The 13,023-nt window shown below is 38.0% G+C and overlaps 1 protein-coding gene across 1 annotated transcript; it reads right to left on the bottom strand.

Moving 5' to 3' along the window:
- Positions 1 to 4,970: 4,970 nt before the first annotated feature.
- LOC138868747 (secreted RxLR effector protein 78-like) lies at positions 4,971 to 5,405 on the bottom strand. The gene has a single exon (XM_070146317.1). The coding sequence runs from the start codon at positions 5,403 to 5,405 to the stop codon at positions 4,971 to 4,973; it is 435 nt and encodes a 144-aa protein (XP_070002418.1).
- Positions 5,406 to 13,023: the final 7,618 nt, after the last annotated feature.

Raw genomic sequence — 13,023 nt, 5'->3', positions numbered from 1 at the left:
CCCATTTTGACTAATCTAAGTTTTTTTTTTTTAATATCAAATATACCACTAAGTTGGTTGCTTAGTGATGTTTTTTATTAATAATATCCAAATAAAAATACAATATGCCAGGAGGTCTCACAAAATAAAGAAAATTAACAAAAGATGGTACATCAAACCTATTACCAAAGCTAAGTATTATACTCAACTTTGGTAGTACATAATGAACTATGAAGGAATGCATACCCTAATCAAGCATAGCCAAACGACTACATGACCATTGTATGTCCAAAGTGAGCATCCCATGCTGCAAAGTTGCACAATCCAAACTGAGATTGAGTACTTCAATTCCACATGAATATGAATCTTCAATTGGCACCTGGAACTTGCATTCAACCATGATATAGCCCAGAAGTAAGCAAAACCATACGCAATCAAGTGCATTCTCAAGGTCCAGCTTAATGTCACCTTAGTGAACTTGTGTCTTTGCTCCTTTAATACGTGATTGTGCATGTTATATATGGATAAAAACCAACTGAATGTACCTTCCTCATGTCTGATACATGTAGCCTGTGCTTGCCAGTTCCTCCAAATAATCGTCAAGCAGCCCACAAATTGCTTCAAAATCCCATGCCCACATTTTCCAAAATTGGACTGTGTATGTTTCATGCGTGTTGCTTTGAGCATTGTGCATTCCCAACTAGTGGTATTACCTATTTGTATAGTCTAATTGGCAAGGTAATTTGCCAGTTTATTCCGTTCTCTCATCACATGTACTATTTGAAATACACCTCTAGCTAATAGTGTTTTGATCTCCTCCACCTGATTGACAATGCTCCATGGTGGTTCTCAAATATCCTCCAGCATATTTCTCATCAATAGTGAGTCTGTTTCAATCAAACAAGAAGGAAATTGGGCATGAACTTTATACCTTAGTGCCTCCAGAATTGCCTGAGCTTCTGCTATGTTATTGGTAGTGTAACGACCCAACTGGTTATTTTGAGCAATTACGTTCGGTTCGGTAGTTTGAGGTCACGAGTAGCTTCATATTATATGTATCGACTTGCGTGCGTAGTCCGAGCGTGAAACCGGAAAGCTTTTATGTGAAAATACGAAAAATATAGTAATTTCTAGAGTTACAATTTGGTTTTTAGTTGACTTTGGTCAACATTTTTGGTAAACGAACCCGGATCTATGTTCTGATAATCCTGGGAGGTCCATGGTAAAATATAGGATTTGGGCGTATGCCCGAAATTGAATTCCGAGGTCCTTACCCTTAGAAAATAATTTTTGAAGAAAATTGTCCTGCTAGTTTTTAAAGGAAATGAATTAATGTTTGAACTCATTGGTATCGGGCTCGTATTTTGGTTCTAGAGCCTGGTACAAGTTTTTTATGATATTTAAGTCCTACCTGTGAAATTTGGTGAGAATCGAAATTGATTTGACGTGATTTGGATGTCCGATTGAAAAGTTAGAAAATCATGAGTTTTGAGGTTAAATTCATAGTCTTTGATATTATTTTGATGATTTGATCACACGAACGAGTCAGTATGATGTTTTTAGACTTGCGTGCATGTTTGATTTGGAGCCCCGAGGGCTTGAAGGAGTTTCGGATAGGTTTAGGCTATGTTGCACTTGTTTTTGGATGCTTCTTCGTCGTTTCTTCAAGAAAAAATGATACTACATTAAGAAAATGAGATCCAAATTTCATTTTTATTGAACCATTAGATCCGTATCAAAATTACGGAGCCATAGGAAAAAGAATCATTGAATTTGAACATCGTATAAGGAAGTTATGCTCATTTGCGTGTTGGGAAAAATTGCTGGTTTCTGGTGTGGTCGCAAATGCGAACTTTTTCATCGCAATTGCGATGCCCAGTTTGCAAATGCAAACTTTTTGTTGCAAATGCAACTTTTTCCAGCCCCTTATTCGCAAATTGCGAGGGTTCGCAATTCGGTCGCAAATGCGACATTTGAGGCCTGTTAAGTGAGATTTTTGACGGGATTTTCACCCATTTTTCAATTTTCTCAAAACCTAAACCTCCATAGGTGATTTTTCAAAGACTCAAACTTCTCCAAATCATTGGGTGTCTCTAATCAATTTTCAGCTATATTTTGTGATTATATCTTAGATTTAATATCAAATTTATGAGAATATAAAGGAAAATTTGGGAAAAATTGTGAAATCTTTCAAAAATGTAAAATGATAATTTGAATGACCAAATGGTATCGGAATTAGATAATTTTTATATGGGTGAACTCGTAGCGAAATGGGTGTTCGGTTTTTATAAATTGTGTCGGGTTCCGAGGTGCGGGCCTTGGGAGTTGACTTTTGTTGACTTTTTGCAAATTGTATAAGAATCATAGTTTTGTCAATTGAAATTGTTTTCTCTTGCATTGTTTGATGTATTCAAGTCATTTTTGGCTAGATTGAGCCGAGCGTTGATGAATTGGTAAAGGAAAAGTTAAATTGAGTATTGAATTGGCCGGATTGAGGTAAGTATCTTGCCTAACCTTGTGGGGGGACTTCCCCTTAGGATTTGAGTTTTCTATGCTAATTGTAGTCCGTGCATGCGAGGTGACGAGTGTGTGCTCGAACTTATTTATGGGAAATTTGCCTCTAGGGTTCTTAGGTCCTTATGCTCATTATGTGGAAAGTATCCCGTCATGATTGGGTTTCCTAATTGCTTAAATTGCCTCTATATGCTCCATATGATATTGTTAGCTTTCCTCTAATTCTTACGTGTCACTTGACCCTTAATTGCCTTAATTGAAGTGATTGCCTTCCTTATTGTTTTGATACTTCTTGATTGTGATTTCCTCTATGACTTCGTGCAAATATGTTACATGTCCAATTGTTGTGGTTACCGGTGTAGTTATCACGTGCTTATTATGTCTTGTTGTTTTGTTGAGGTTATCGTGCTTTTTGGTTTTTCCGTGATCCTTATTATGTACTATTCCTGCTTAAATTGACGATTATTCATGTTGAATAAGACTTATGACATTCTCTTGGTAATTGTCCATTGTTGAGTATTGACTCGAGTTGAGATCTATATTGCGAAGCTAACTATTGAAACAAGATTAGTTATTGTTGATTCCCTTGTCGGGAGGTTATTGTTTCTATTGTTGATTCCCTTGCCGGGATGTTATCGTTTATATTGTTGATTCCCTTCCCGGGATGTTATTATTTCTATTGTTGATTTCCTTGCCGGGATTTTATTATTTCTATTGTTGATTTCCTTGCCATGGTATTATTGTTTCTATTGTTTGGGTGAGGAAGAGTGTAAAACACGAAGGGTAATGTCGTGCATGATATTGTGAGGAAGAGTGTAAAGCGCGAAAGGTGATGTCGTGCATGATATTGTGAGGAAGAGTGTAAAGCGCGAAGGGTGATGTCGTGCCGATATTGTGAGTTTAAAAGCACGACGGGAGATGTCGTGCCACATTATTAAGAGTAAGAGCACGAAGGGTGATACCGTGCACATTTTTATTTATGCATATGGTGAGGAAGAGTGATAAAGCACGAATGGTGATGCCGTGCACTTTCTGTTTGTCATGTTTATTTGTGGTTATCAATTCAAGTGTTTTAATTGTTCAGATTCCTTTATTGATGTGATCCTTGTGATGGAACCCCATAGTGTTTTCAATACTTCGTCATACTTATATATATATATATTTCAATACTTCAAATTTCAATAATTGTTTCATTTTTAATTCAGTTAGTTACTCAATTAAATTCCCTTAAACCATCTGAGGTTGTATTTTACTTAAAATGAAATTTCTGCTAAGTTAATTTCTTAAATCCCATGTTAAAGATAATACTTCATTCGATGTAGTATTTTAATTGAAAATGGTACTTTCTTTATTCAAATGATTTCTAAAAATAATTTCATCTTTTCTTGTTGAGTTCCTAATTAGCTTAGAAGATACAACAACAACAACTACCTAGTAAAATCCCACAAAGTGGAGTCTGGGGAGGGTAATGTGTATGCAGACCTTACCCCTACCCCGATAGGGCAGAGAGGCTGTTTCCGATAGACCCTCGGCTCAGAAGGACGAAAATAAAAACAAGAAAAGACAATTCATTAGTAACTCTAATAGAAACCGCAATAGTAACAGAAGCATAACAACCAAAAGATAAATGACATGCAACAACAGTAACCAATATCCAAGACCTGGGGCTAAGATAAACAACAAGGATAGTGTGGACTCAATATAAACTGCAAGCCATCTAGATCAACCCTAATCCAACCCCGCCTTACCCCGGGTATGAAGTAAGGAAAGCTCTACTACCCCCTAACCTACAACCCTAATGCTTGACCTCCAAACCTTCTTATCAAGGGTCATGTCCTCAGAAAACTGCACTCGTACCATGTCATGCCTAATCACATCTCCCTAATATTTTTTAGGCCTCCCTCTACCTCGTCTCGTACCCACCACGGCCAACCGCTCATACCTCCTCACCGGAGCATCAAGGCTTCTCCTCCGCACGTGCTCGAACCATCTGAGCCTCGCTTCCTGCATCTTGTCATCCACAGGTTCCACACCCACCTTTCTCCAAATATCTTCATTCTTAATCTTGTCTATCCTAGTGTGCCCGCACATCCACCTCAGCATCTTCATCTCTACTACCTTCATCCTCTGGATATGGGAGTTCTTAACCGGCCAACACTCTACCCCATACAACATGGTCGGTCTAACCACAACTCTATAAAACTTACCTTTGAGTATTTGTGGCACTTTCTTATCACACAAGACTCCAGATGCAAGCCTCCATTTCATCCAGCCCGCTCCTATACGGTGAGTGACATCCCCATCGATCTCTTCGTCCCCCTGAATTATCGACCCAAAGTACTTGAAGCTATCTCTCTTGGGATGACCTGTGATCCAAGCATCACGTCCCTTCCTACTTCCCTCAACTCAGCGCTAAACTTGCACTCCAGGTACTCCGTTTTAGACCTGCTCAATTTGAAACCCTTAGACTCGAGGGTCTATCTCCAAACCTCTAACCTCTCATAAACACCGACCCTCATCTCATCAATTAGGACTATGTCATCAGCAAATAACATACACCATGGCACATCCCCTTGAATATGGTATGTCAGTGCATCCATCACCAAGGCAAATAAGAACGGGCTAAGCGCAGAGCCTTGGTGTAATCTCATAACAACTGGGAAATGCTTTGAGTCGCCTCCCACAGTCCTAACCTTAGTCTTAGCTCCATCATACATATCCTTGATCGCTCTTATGTAGGCTACCGGCATGCCTTTTGCCTCAAGACATCTCCAGAGCACCTCCCTAGGAACCTTATCATATGCCTTCTCCAAGTTAATAAACACCATGTGCAGATCCTTCTTCTTATCCATGTACTGTTCCACCAATCTCCTAATAAGGTGGATAGCTTCCGTAGTGGAGCGACCCGACATGAACCCAAACTGGTTGTCAGATATAGATGTCGTCTTCTTTACACTCGCCTCCACAACCCTCTCCTATACTTTCATGGTATGGCTAAGTAACTTGATACCCCTATAATTGTTACAACACTAGATATCACGTTTGTTCTTGAACAACGGTACCACTATACTCTACTTTATGTTATGTAAATGAGACTCCTTGAACATCTTAATTGCATTGGTTATGGACCCTATGTACTGAGTAACATGAGAACATTATTGTGCAAAGAGAGATAGAAATATGTGCGCACAAGGTGCCAGGTGTGCTAAAAGTTTGGTAATTGAGGTTATTATATGAGACATCGAGTTTGAGATGGCTGGAATTGTGCATCAGAAACGATATGATTTATTGAGCGGACAGCGCCTTCCTTGTTTGAGTGCATTTTTACTTGTCTGTGTTCCAGTTACGCTGGTGTTAATTTATTTGGTTATCTTTCGTTTCCATCAGTGTTTCTTTTTATTGTTTCTACTGATTGTAGTTTGTTCTTTCCCTGCTATTGATATTACTTTGTCATATTTAGGTTGATAGTTTATTATCAAATCCTGTTCAATTTATTTTACTAGTAGGTGTCTGGACTGTTCCTCGCCACTACCCCACCAAGGTTAGTCTTGATACTTACTGGGCACCGCCGTGGTGTGCTCATACTATACTTCTGTACATTTTTGTGTACAGATCCAGGTATTCGATCGGTAGTAGATGTGCGGGTCATTGCGGTGGAGACACAAGGTAAACCTGATGTAGCGTTCGCAGGCCTCGGAGTCACTTTCATTTGTACTTATTTCCATTTGTTCCTTTGTTTCGGAACAGTGATGTATTTATTTTGTATAACTATTATTAGAAAGGCTTATGACTTGTACCATCGATTTTGGGAGTTGTAATTTGTTAAGAATTATTTAATTTAAAGCTAGCAAATGTAAATGTCATCTCAGTTAATGTTAGGCTTATCTAGTTTAGAGACTAGGTACCATCACGACTCCTTCGGAGGGATTTTGAGTCGTGACAAGTAGCATCTTCAAGTTCATCTGCCTGTGCATATATAAGATCTCCAACTCCATCCCTAATACAGAATGCATATGATGCTCCACCATTATCCCCTCTACATGCACCATCTGTGTTTACATTTGATCCACACTGGAGGAAGTTGCCATACACACTTTTATATACTTCAACTTAAGTACATGTTGCATTAGTTTGTCATGCAAATCTGGCTAGTTGGTTTTGACTCCTGAAAAGCTTGGTTTTCTCACCTTTAACAACATATGTATATCATTTGAGATTATAAAAATCAACTTGTTGATAGATATACTCTTCCCATGTATTCTTGAATTGCTTCTCTTCCAAAGATGTCATACAATTAGATATGGTATGGCATGGTACACTGCTTTCAAACTTGTATTCACTGGCCTTCTCCACCATTCATTAATGACTTGTACTAGCTATTTTCCTTCTATGTTGATCCCTCCAGGTGAAGAGAAGTATTTTCAAAGAAATCTGGCTACGAGAGACCTGAAAAACACATGGGGAAGTGTTTCTTCTTTTGGAAATCCACATCACCAACATTTGGAAGTTATAAAATAACCTAGCCTTAAGAAGAAATCATCTAGAGTCAATTTAGCTTTCCACAATCTTCACATAAAGAAGCAAACTTTAAATTGCAACCCTTTCACCCAAATGAATTTATATAGCTTGCTTTCCTGCCTTCTTCTCCTTGTATATTGCCAAGCAGATTTTACTGTAATTGTCCCTTAGTTTCTAGTTTCCACCATGGCCTATCATTCATATAATGACATGAAGGTGGTGCAATGGATTCAAGAACATGATCATCTATCTCACCTGGCAGCTGGCAGTAGCCCCTCAACAACACTTCATTCCGTTCCCCATTCTCCACAACTTCATTTATATGTATTATGGATTCATCATACCAGTATTCTAGCCCAAAAGCATGATAAAAATCTCCAAGTCCAGTCCAATTGTCACACCAAAAGTGAGAATTATCACTTTTCAATTGCCACCAAATTTGATGCTTCACTTGATCTCTCATCTGAAGCATCTTCCTCCATACATGACATCCATCTCTCCAAGGTACCAACATTTTATTAATCTTCTTGTAGTACTTGTTCCTCATGAATGTAGTCCACAATGTATGTTTAGTTCTATAATTCCACCAGATCTCTTCAAACAGTGCTTTGGATACATTATGTAGGGATGTAAAACCAAGACCACCCTCATCTTTATGTAAGCACAAAGAATCTCAAGCAGCCCAGTGTCTTGCCCTACCATTTCCAGAGTTACTCCAGTAGAACCTAGCAAACATCTTACGTAATTGAGTAATGATATATGAAGGTGGGATCACAGCTGACAGGAGGTGAATTGGCATGCTCTCAAGCACATGTGAGATTAAAACAGTCCTATAACCAATAGATAACAACTTACCTTTCCATGATTGTAATATCTCATGTGCTTTGAATATGATGGACTTATAAAAATCCTTCTGCCTCAGATTATATAATATTGTACCTCCCAAATATGTGAAGGGGAATTGATGCCTTTGAAATTCAGTGATGAGGTGCACTATACTGGCTTCATCTCCATGAGCATTTTCAAGCATAGAAAAAGCTGATTTCTCTTTGTTCACTTTCTGACCTGAAGTTGCTTCATATTCCTCTAGTACATTCATGATCAACTGGATTGCCCCATAGTGAGAAGAATTGAAAATAATAGTATCATCAGCATATGAGAGGTAACTGATATTGTAACTCCATTTTGGCATTTCAAACCCTATGAAATTAGGGTTATCAAATAAGCATCCAAGGCCCTACCAAGCACCTCAGCAGCAAATATAAAAATGTGTGAGACAATGCATCTCCTTGCTTTACACCCTTTGAAGATTTAAAGAATTCATTTGCCTGACCATTTAACAAAACTAAATACCAATTGTTTGAAACTAACCTGAATACCATATCAATGAATATCTCCCCAAATCCTATCTGCCTCAACACTTTTGTCAGAAACAACCATGAAACTCTATCATATACTTTGGCCATATCTGATTTTATCACCACATTGGATGGCTTGCCTCTCTTCCTATGTTAGTGACAATCTCCTCTGTTAATAAGATGTTTTCCATTATACTCCTTCCCTTAACAAAGCCTGCTTGGTATGACGAAATAAGAGTAGGCAATAAGTCCACCAATCTCTCATGAATTACCCTAGAGATGATCTTGTTTGAGAAATTGCTCAAACTAATTGGCCCCATATCTGAGAAGGTTGCAACATTCTTCTTCTTAGGTAACAACATAAGACTTGTGTGTGTAATAAATTTTGGAAGCTCAGCACCACAAAAGAATGCCCAAACCATATTCAACACATCATCACCATAATATCCCAGTTAGAATGATAAAACTGTCCAATGAATCCATCAAGACCACTAGCACTATCTCCATTTAAGCCAAAAACTACAAGCTTGACTTCCTCCAATGTTGGTTCTGCCCAAAATGGTCAATGAAAGAATTTAGTGTTCCTATCACCATCTTTGAACCACTGCATGCCTGTTTTTTGCCTCCAAAATTCCTCTTCTAAATGGTAATATCTAGTGAAATTAGCCTTCAATTTGTGCAATTTAGCTCTATTTTGAGTTGTTGGATGAAGCTCAAACTCAATTTCATGAGCTTTGATCATATCTTCTAAGGCTGCTATTTGTTTGAAAATATCATCAAATGTTTGTTTGCTCCGAGCTGCCAATGTTATCTTCACCTTCTTCATCTTATTTTGAAATACTATAAATGGATTGCCCATACAATAAGTGTGCCAATTCTCCTTAACCACCTTCAAGAAAGTATTATGATTTGTCCAGAAGTTAAGAAACTTGAATTATTTTTTAACTTGGACATTGTTAACATTACAGGATAACAAGAGAGGAGCATGATCTGTCCCATACTTGATCAAATGCTTAACCTCCAGAGCTAGGAATAAATATTGGAATTGTTGATTAGCCTAGAACCTATCTAGCATGTTGAATATACAGTCAATATCCGACCTCCCATTCCATCGTGTATAAAGACTCTCTTTGAAGCCAAGATCATAAAATGCACAAGTGTCTACACAATGAGCAAGCCTTCAACTTCACTTGGGTAGATTAGAAGGCCACCATACTTCTCTTCCTCTGATAAGATGACATTGAAAACACCTCCTACAAGCCAAGGAGATTCCATGTCAGAAGCTAAATGGTACATTGAATCCCACAATTTAATTCTCTCTACTGCATCATATTTAGTATATACAAGGGTAACAATTAGTTCCTGCCCAGGCTTCTATGAAACAACTTAAGGGTCATTTGTTGCTCCATATCCATAATAATGTTCACATCAATATCTTCATCAATAAAAGCCCAAATCTTGCCATTCAAATTTGAATAAGCAGAATGGATCTCAAACTTTCTATGAAGGACAATGAACCTTTGGAAAGCTTTTTATGTGTTAATAGACCACACATTCCAAACTATAGCATTATCCATAAGATTATTTGGACATATAGATCCCACTTATCTTTGGTTATACCCTTCCCAGTGCAGTCTTTTCCTTTTGCTTTCTTGTATATTTTCGAGATGATTTCTTCTTGTCAACACTCCTGGGAGATATGTCACCGTCCCTAGTTTCTTGTTGAAAATTAGTAGTCATTGATTCCTACTCAATATCCTCTCCTAGGTCTTCATGTTCACCCTTATCATCATCTATCACCTGGAGGGACAATGGATTTGGTTCATGATTTTTGGTTATCATTCCAATTTATTTTGAACCATGTTGTTAATAAGAATGCCTTTAGCCAATGTTCCACTTGTAACACTAAAAGTTTTCCCAACTAAGATTCTAGGATCATCAATAATAGGAGCAGCAATTTGAATTGCATTGTTACTCCTAGTTTCAAATGTACATGCCTTAGTAGCAATTTTAATTTGATCATGTGTATTCATTACCTTCTTTAACACCCCAGAATTCAATTCCCTAATACTCATTGCCTCTCGTATTTCCTTGAACTGAAGATTGTAGACATCACCCAAACTGGGGTTCACTATAGCAGGAAACGTAGAAGTTACTGTTCCATTGCCTTTTGATACCTTACCTGTAGTTGTTTTATGAGGTGACATCATTGTATTATCTAGTACCTCAACCTAAAAATCCCCAACTTGAACTCCACCTAAAAGCTCCATCGGATCACCTCCAACTTTGGCCAATAATTGGATAGTACCACTAGGGTTTACTGTTCCATTGGCCTTCTTCTTATCTGAAGGCTCAACTGCTGATCAACCACTGAAACTAGCCTCTTTATGTGATCTTTTACCATCTCCAAGTGATAGTTTAGCTGGTAGTGTGCTAGCCCCTTCATAAAAGTCAACCCTAGTTTGTGATACATTAGGGTTTACTATAGCATTAGGGCTCAAAGTAGTTGCATGTTGCTCATGCTTGTTGCCTCTTTCCTCCTTGCTCTTGGGACTAAATTTTGTAGATGTATTACATCTTCTCTACTTCATCACTCCATAAAGCTCTACCAGAACGTACCTTATTATTTGTACCATTCTCCTTTGAATCATCATATGTTTGATGGAATATCATGACATGAGTGATTAATAATGACATTAAGTTCCTAATCCTAGTGCAACTATAGGTTCAGTTTTTTTTAGCAAATATACCACTAGGCTAGCTTCCTAGTGGATAATGTATAAATAATAATCCAAAAACAAGGACCCAAAGTTTACAATTTGTCCAACACTAAATCTAAAAGATGCTAAGCTAAAGCTAAAAAAACTATAAATGCTAACTATTACAGTTGATATTATAGACAACTCCCAACATATGATGGTGTGTGTATCCATAAGCCAAGGGTGAAACCTCAATGAAGCACATTTATAGCTCTCATCAAGAACCAAGTTTTGCATTTCAAAGGACAAGGCAAATGTGAATCCCCAGGCAACACATTCAACTTTTGGGGATGACCAAGCATTCAAGCAGTATGCATATGCAATGAGGATGAGCATCCACATTCTGAATTGCAGTCTGCTCTTTCTTATATCTCTGAATGTCTGCAGAATAGGCCAAGAGATATGTAGGTTGCAGCATGAGCTGCCAGCAGCAGCCTATATAGAGATACCATTTCTACATTTCAATAAACTAATATGTCCTGCCATGACATCTGCAGATTTGGCATGAAAGCATGCTAATACCACTAGCTAATATCAGAACAGTACACATATGCACAATAGTCGACAACAGACCTTGTGAAAACATTGGATCCCAACTTTGGAGCTTTAGACACCATTGATATAGTAAAGAACTATGAACCAACTTATTATATAATATGTAGCTAATACATATCTAGTAGCCAATGCATATGACATACAATGACCTAAAGCTAGACATTAGGACGCCCTTATATGATGAACTATCCATTTCCTGCTTGTATAAAACCTCCATATACCATTAGAAAACCACCAGAATGAGTATGATAGCATGCTAATACCACTGGAAAATACCCTAACAGTATATAGAATATAATAATAACAAGATAACAAGCAAGTACGGGCATTGACAAACCTAACATACTCATAAGTCAGGAGCTTTTCTTTTGGCAATCCTAACCTTAAGATTAGGAGTTTGTGACTTCTCAAGGTTGATTAATCTCCTCCCTGCACTAGGCAGTTTAGAGAAGGAATGAAACTGAGTTGTACCTGCAAAAGAGAAAACAATGTTAGCTAAAAAGTGTGCGACTCTACAAGGCCAAAGACGATATGAAGCGATATGCTCCAAACATTGCTAAATAATGTATATTGAATTCAGTGTATAGTCTCCATGAGTGACTTGACCCTTCTAAAGCTTGTATACTTTTAAGTCTATAGCTCTACAGTACCCAGGTTGAAAGCATGCCCTCATATCTCTTATATTGTATCTCTTATTTACATGTTTAGCCTTACATACTCAATATATTTTTCGTACTAACACCCTTCTCTTTGGTCGTTGTCTTCATGCCCATAGGTGTAGAAGGACCCGGTGACGCCCCTCCACAGTAGGCGCGCAATTTAGTTGTTGATTGTTGCTCTCCACTTCTCTTGAGTAGCTATTCAAAGGTCGATATATACTGAAGCGTGTGTTCTAAATATTTTGGGTACGATGGGGCCTTGTCACGACCATGTTGTGTATATGTTTATCTCTTTTCATCCTCTTAGAGGCTTGCATACTAGAGTGTGGTTGTATGTAGAGAGGTGGAAGCATGACCTATTATAGTTATAAATATGTATGAAATGTCAATGTTCCTTTTGCCAATCAGTTATGCATATTATAATTCTGGTATTGTTACTTGGAGGCCTCAGTTGCCTAGTATTGGATGAATACAAAGATGTAAGAATAGACGTCGGTTCATACGGGCCTACGACCATCGTGTGCATGTCGCACCTCCCAAGGTTGGGGTGTGACAAATCGGTCCACATATATTCCTATATATAGGTTGTAAAATGGCAGGGGATTTAATGTCAACCTTCATTGGTGATGATCTACTGATCATTCGCCTTGTAAGAAGTATCACAAGAAAATTAATCATTTG

This window comes from Nicotiana sylvestris, chromosome 5 (assembly GCF_000393655.2).
Source record: "Nicotiana sylvestris chromosome 5, ASM39365v2, whole genome shotgun sequence".
Classification (NCBI taxonomy): Eukaryota; Viridiplantae; Streptophyta; class Magnoliopsida; order Solanales; family Solanaceae; genus Nicotiana; species Nicotiana sylvestris.
Note: the sequence above shows the minus strand (reverse complement) of the source record. Positions and strands in the feature narration are given on the sequence as shown.

Coding starts and splice junctions, on each gene's coding strand:
- LOC138868747 (XM_070146317.1), bottom strand. CDS start 5,405: ATGTCGGGTCGCTCCACTACGGAAGCTATCCACCTTATTAGGAGATTG.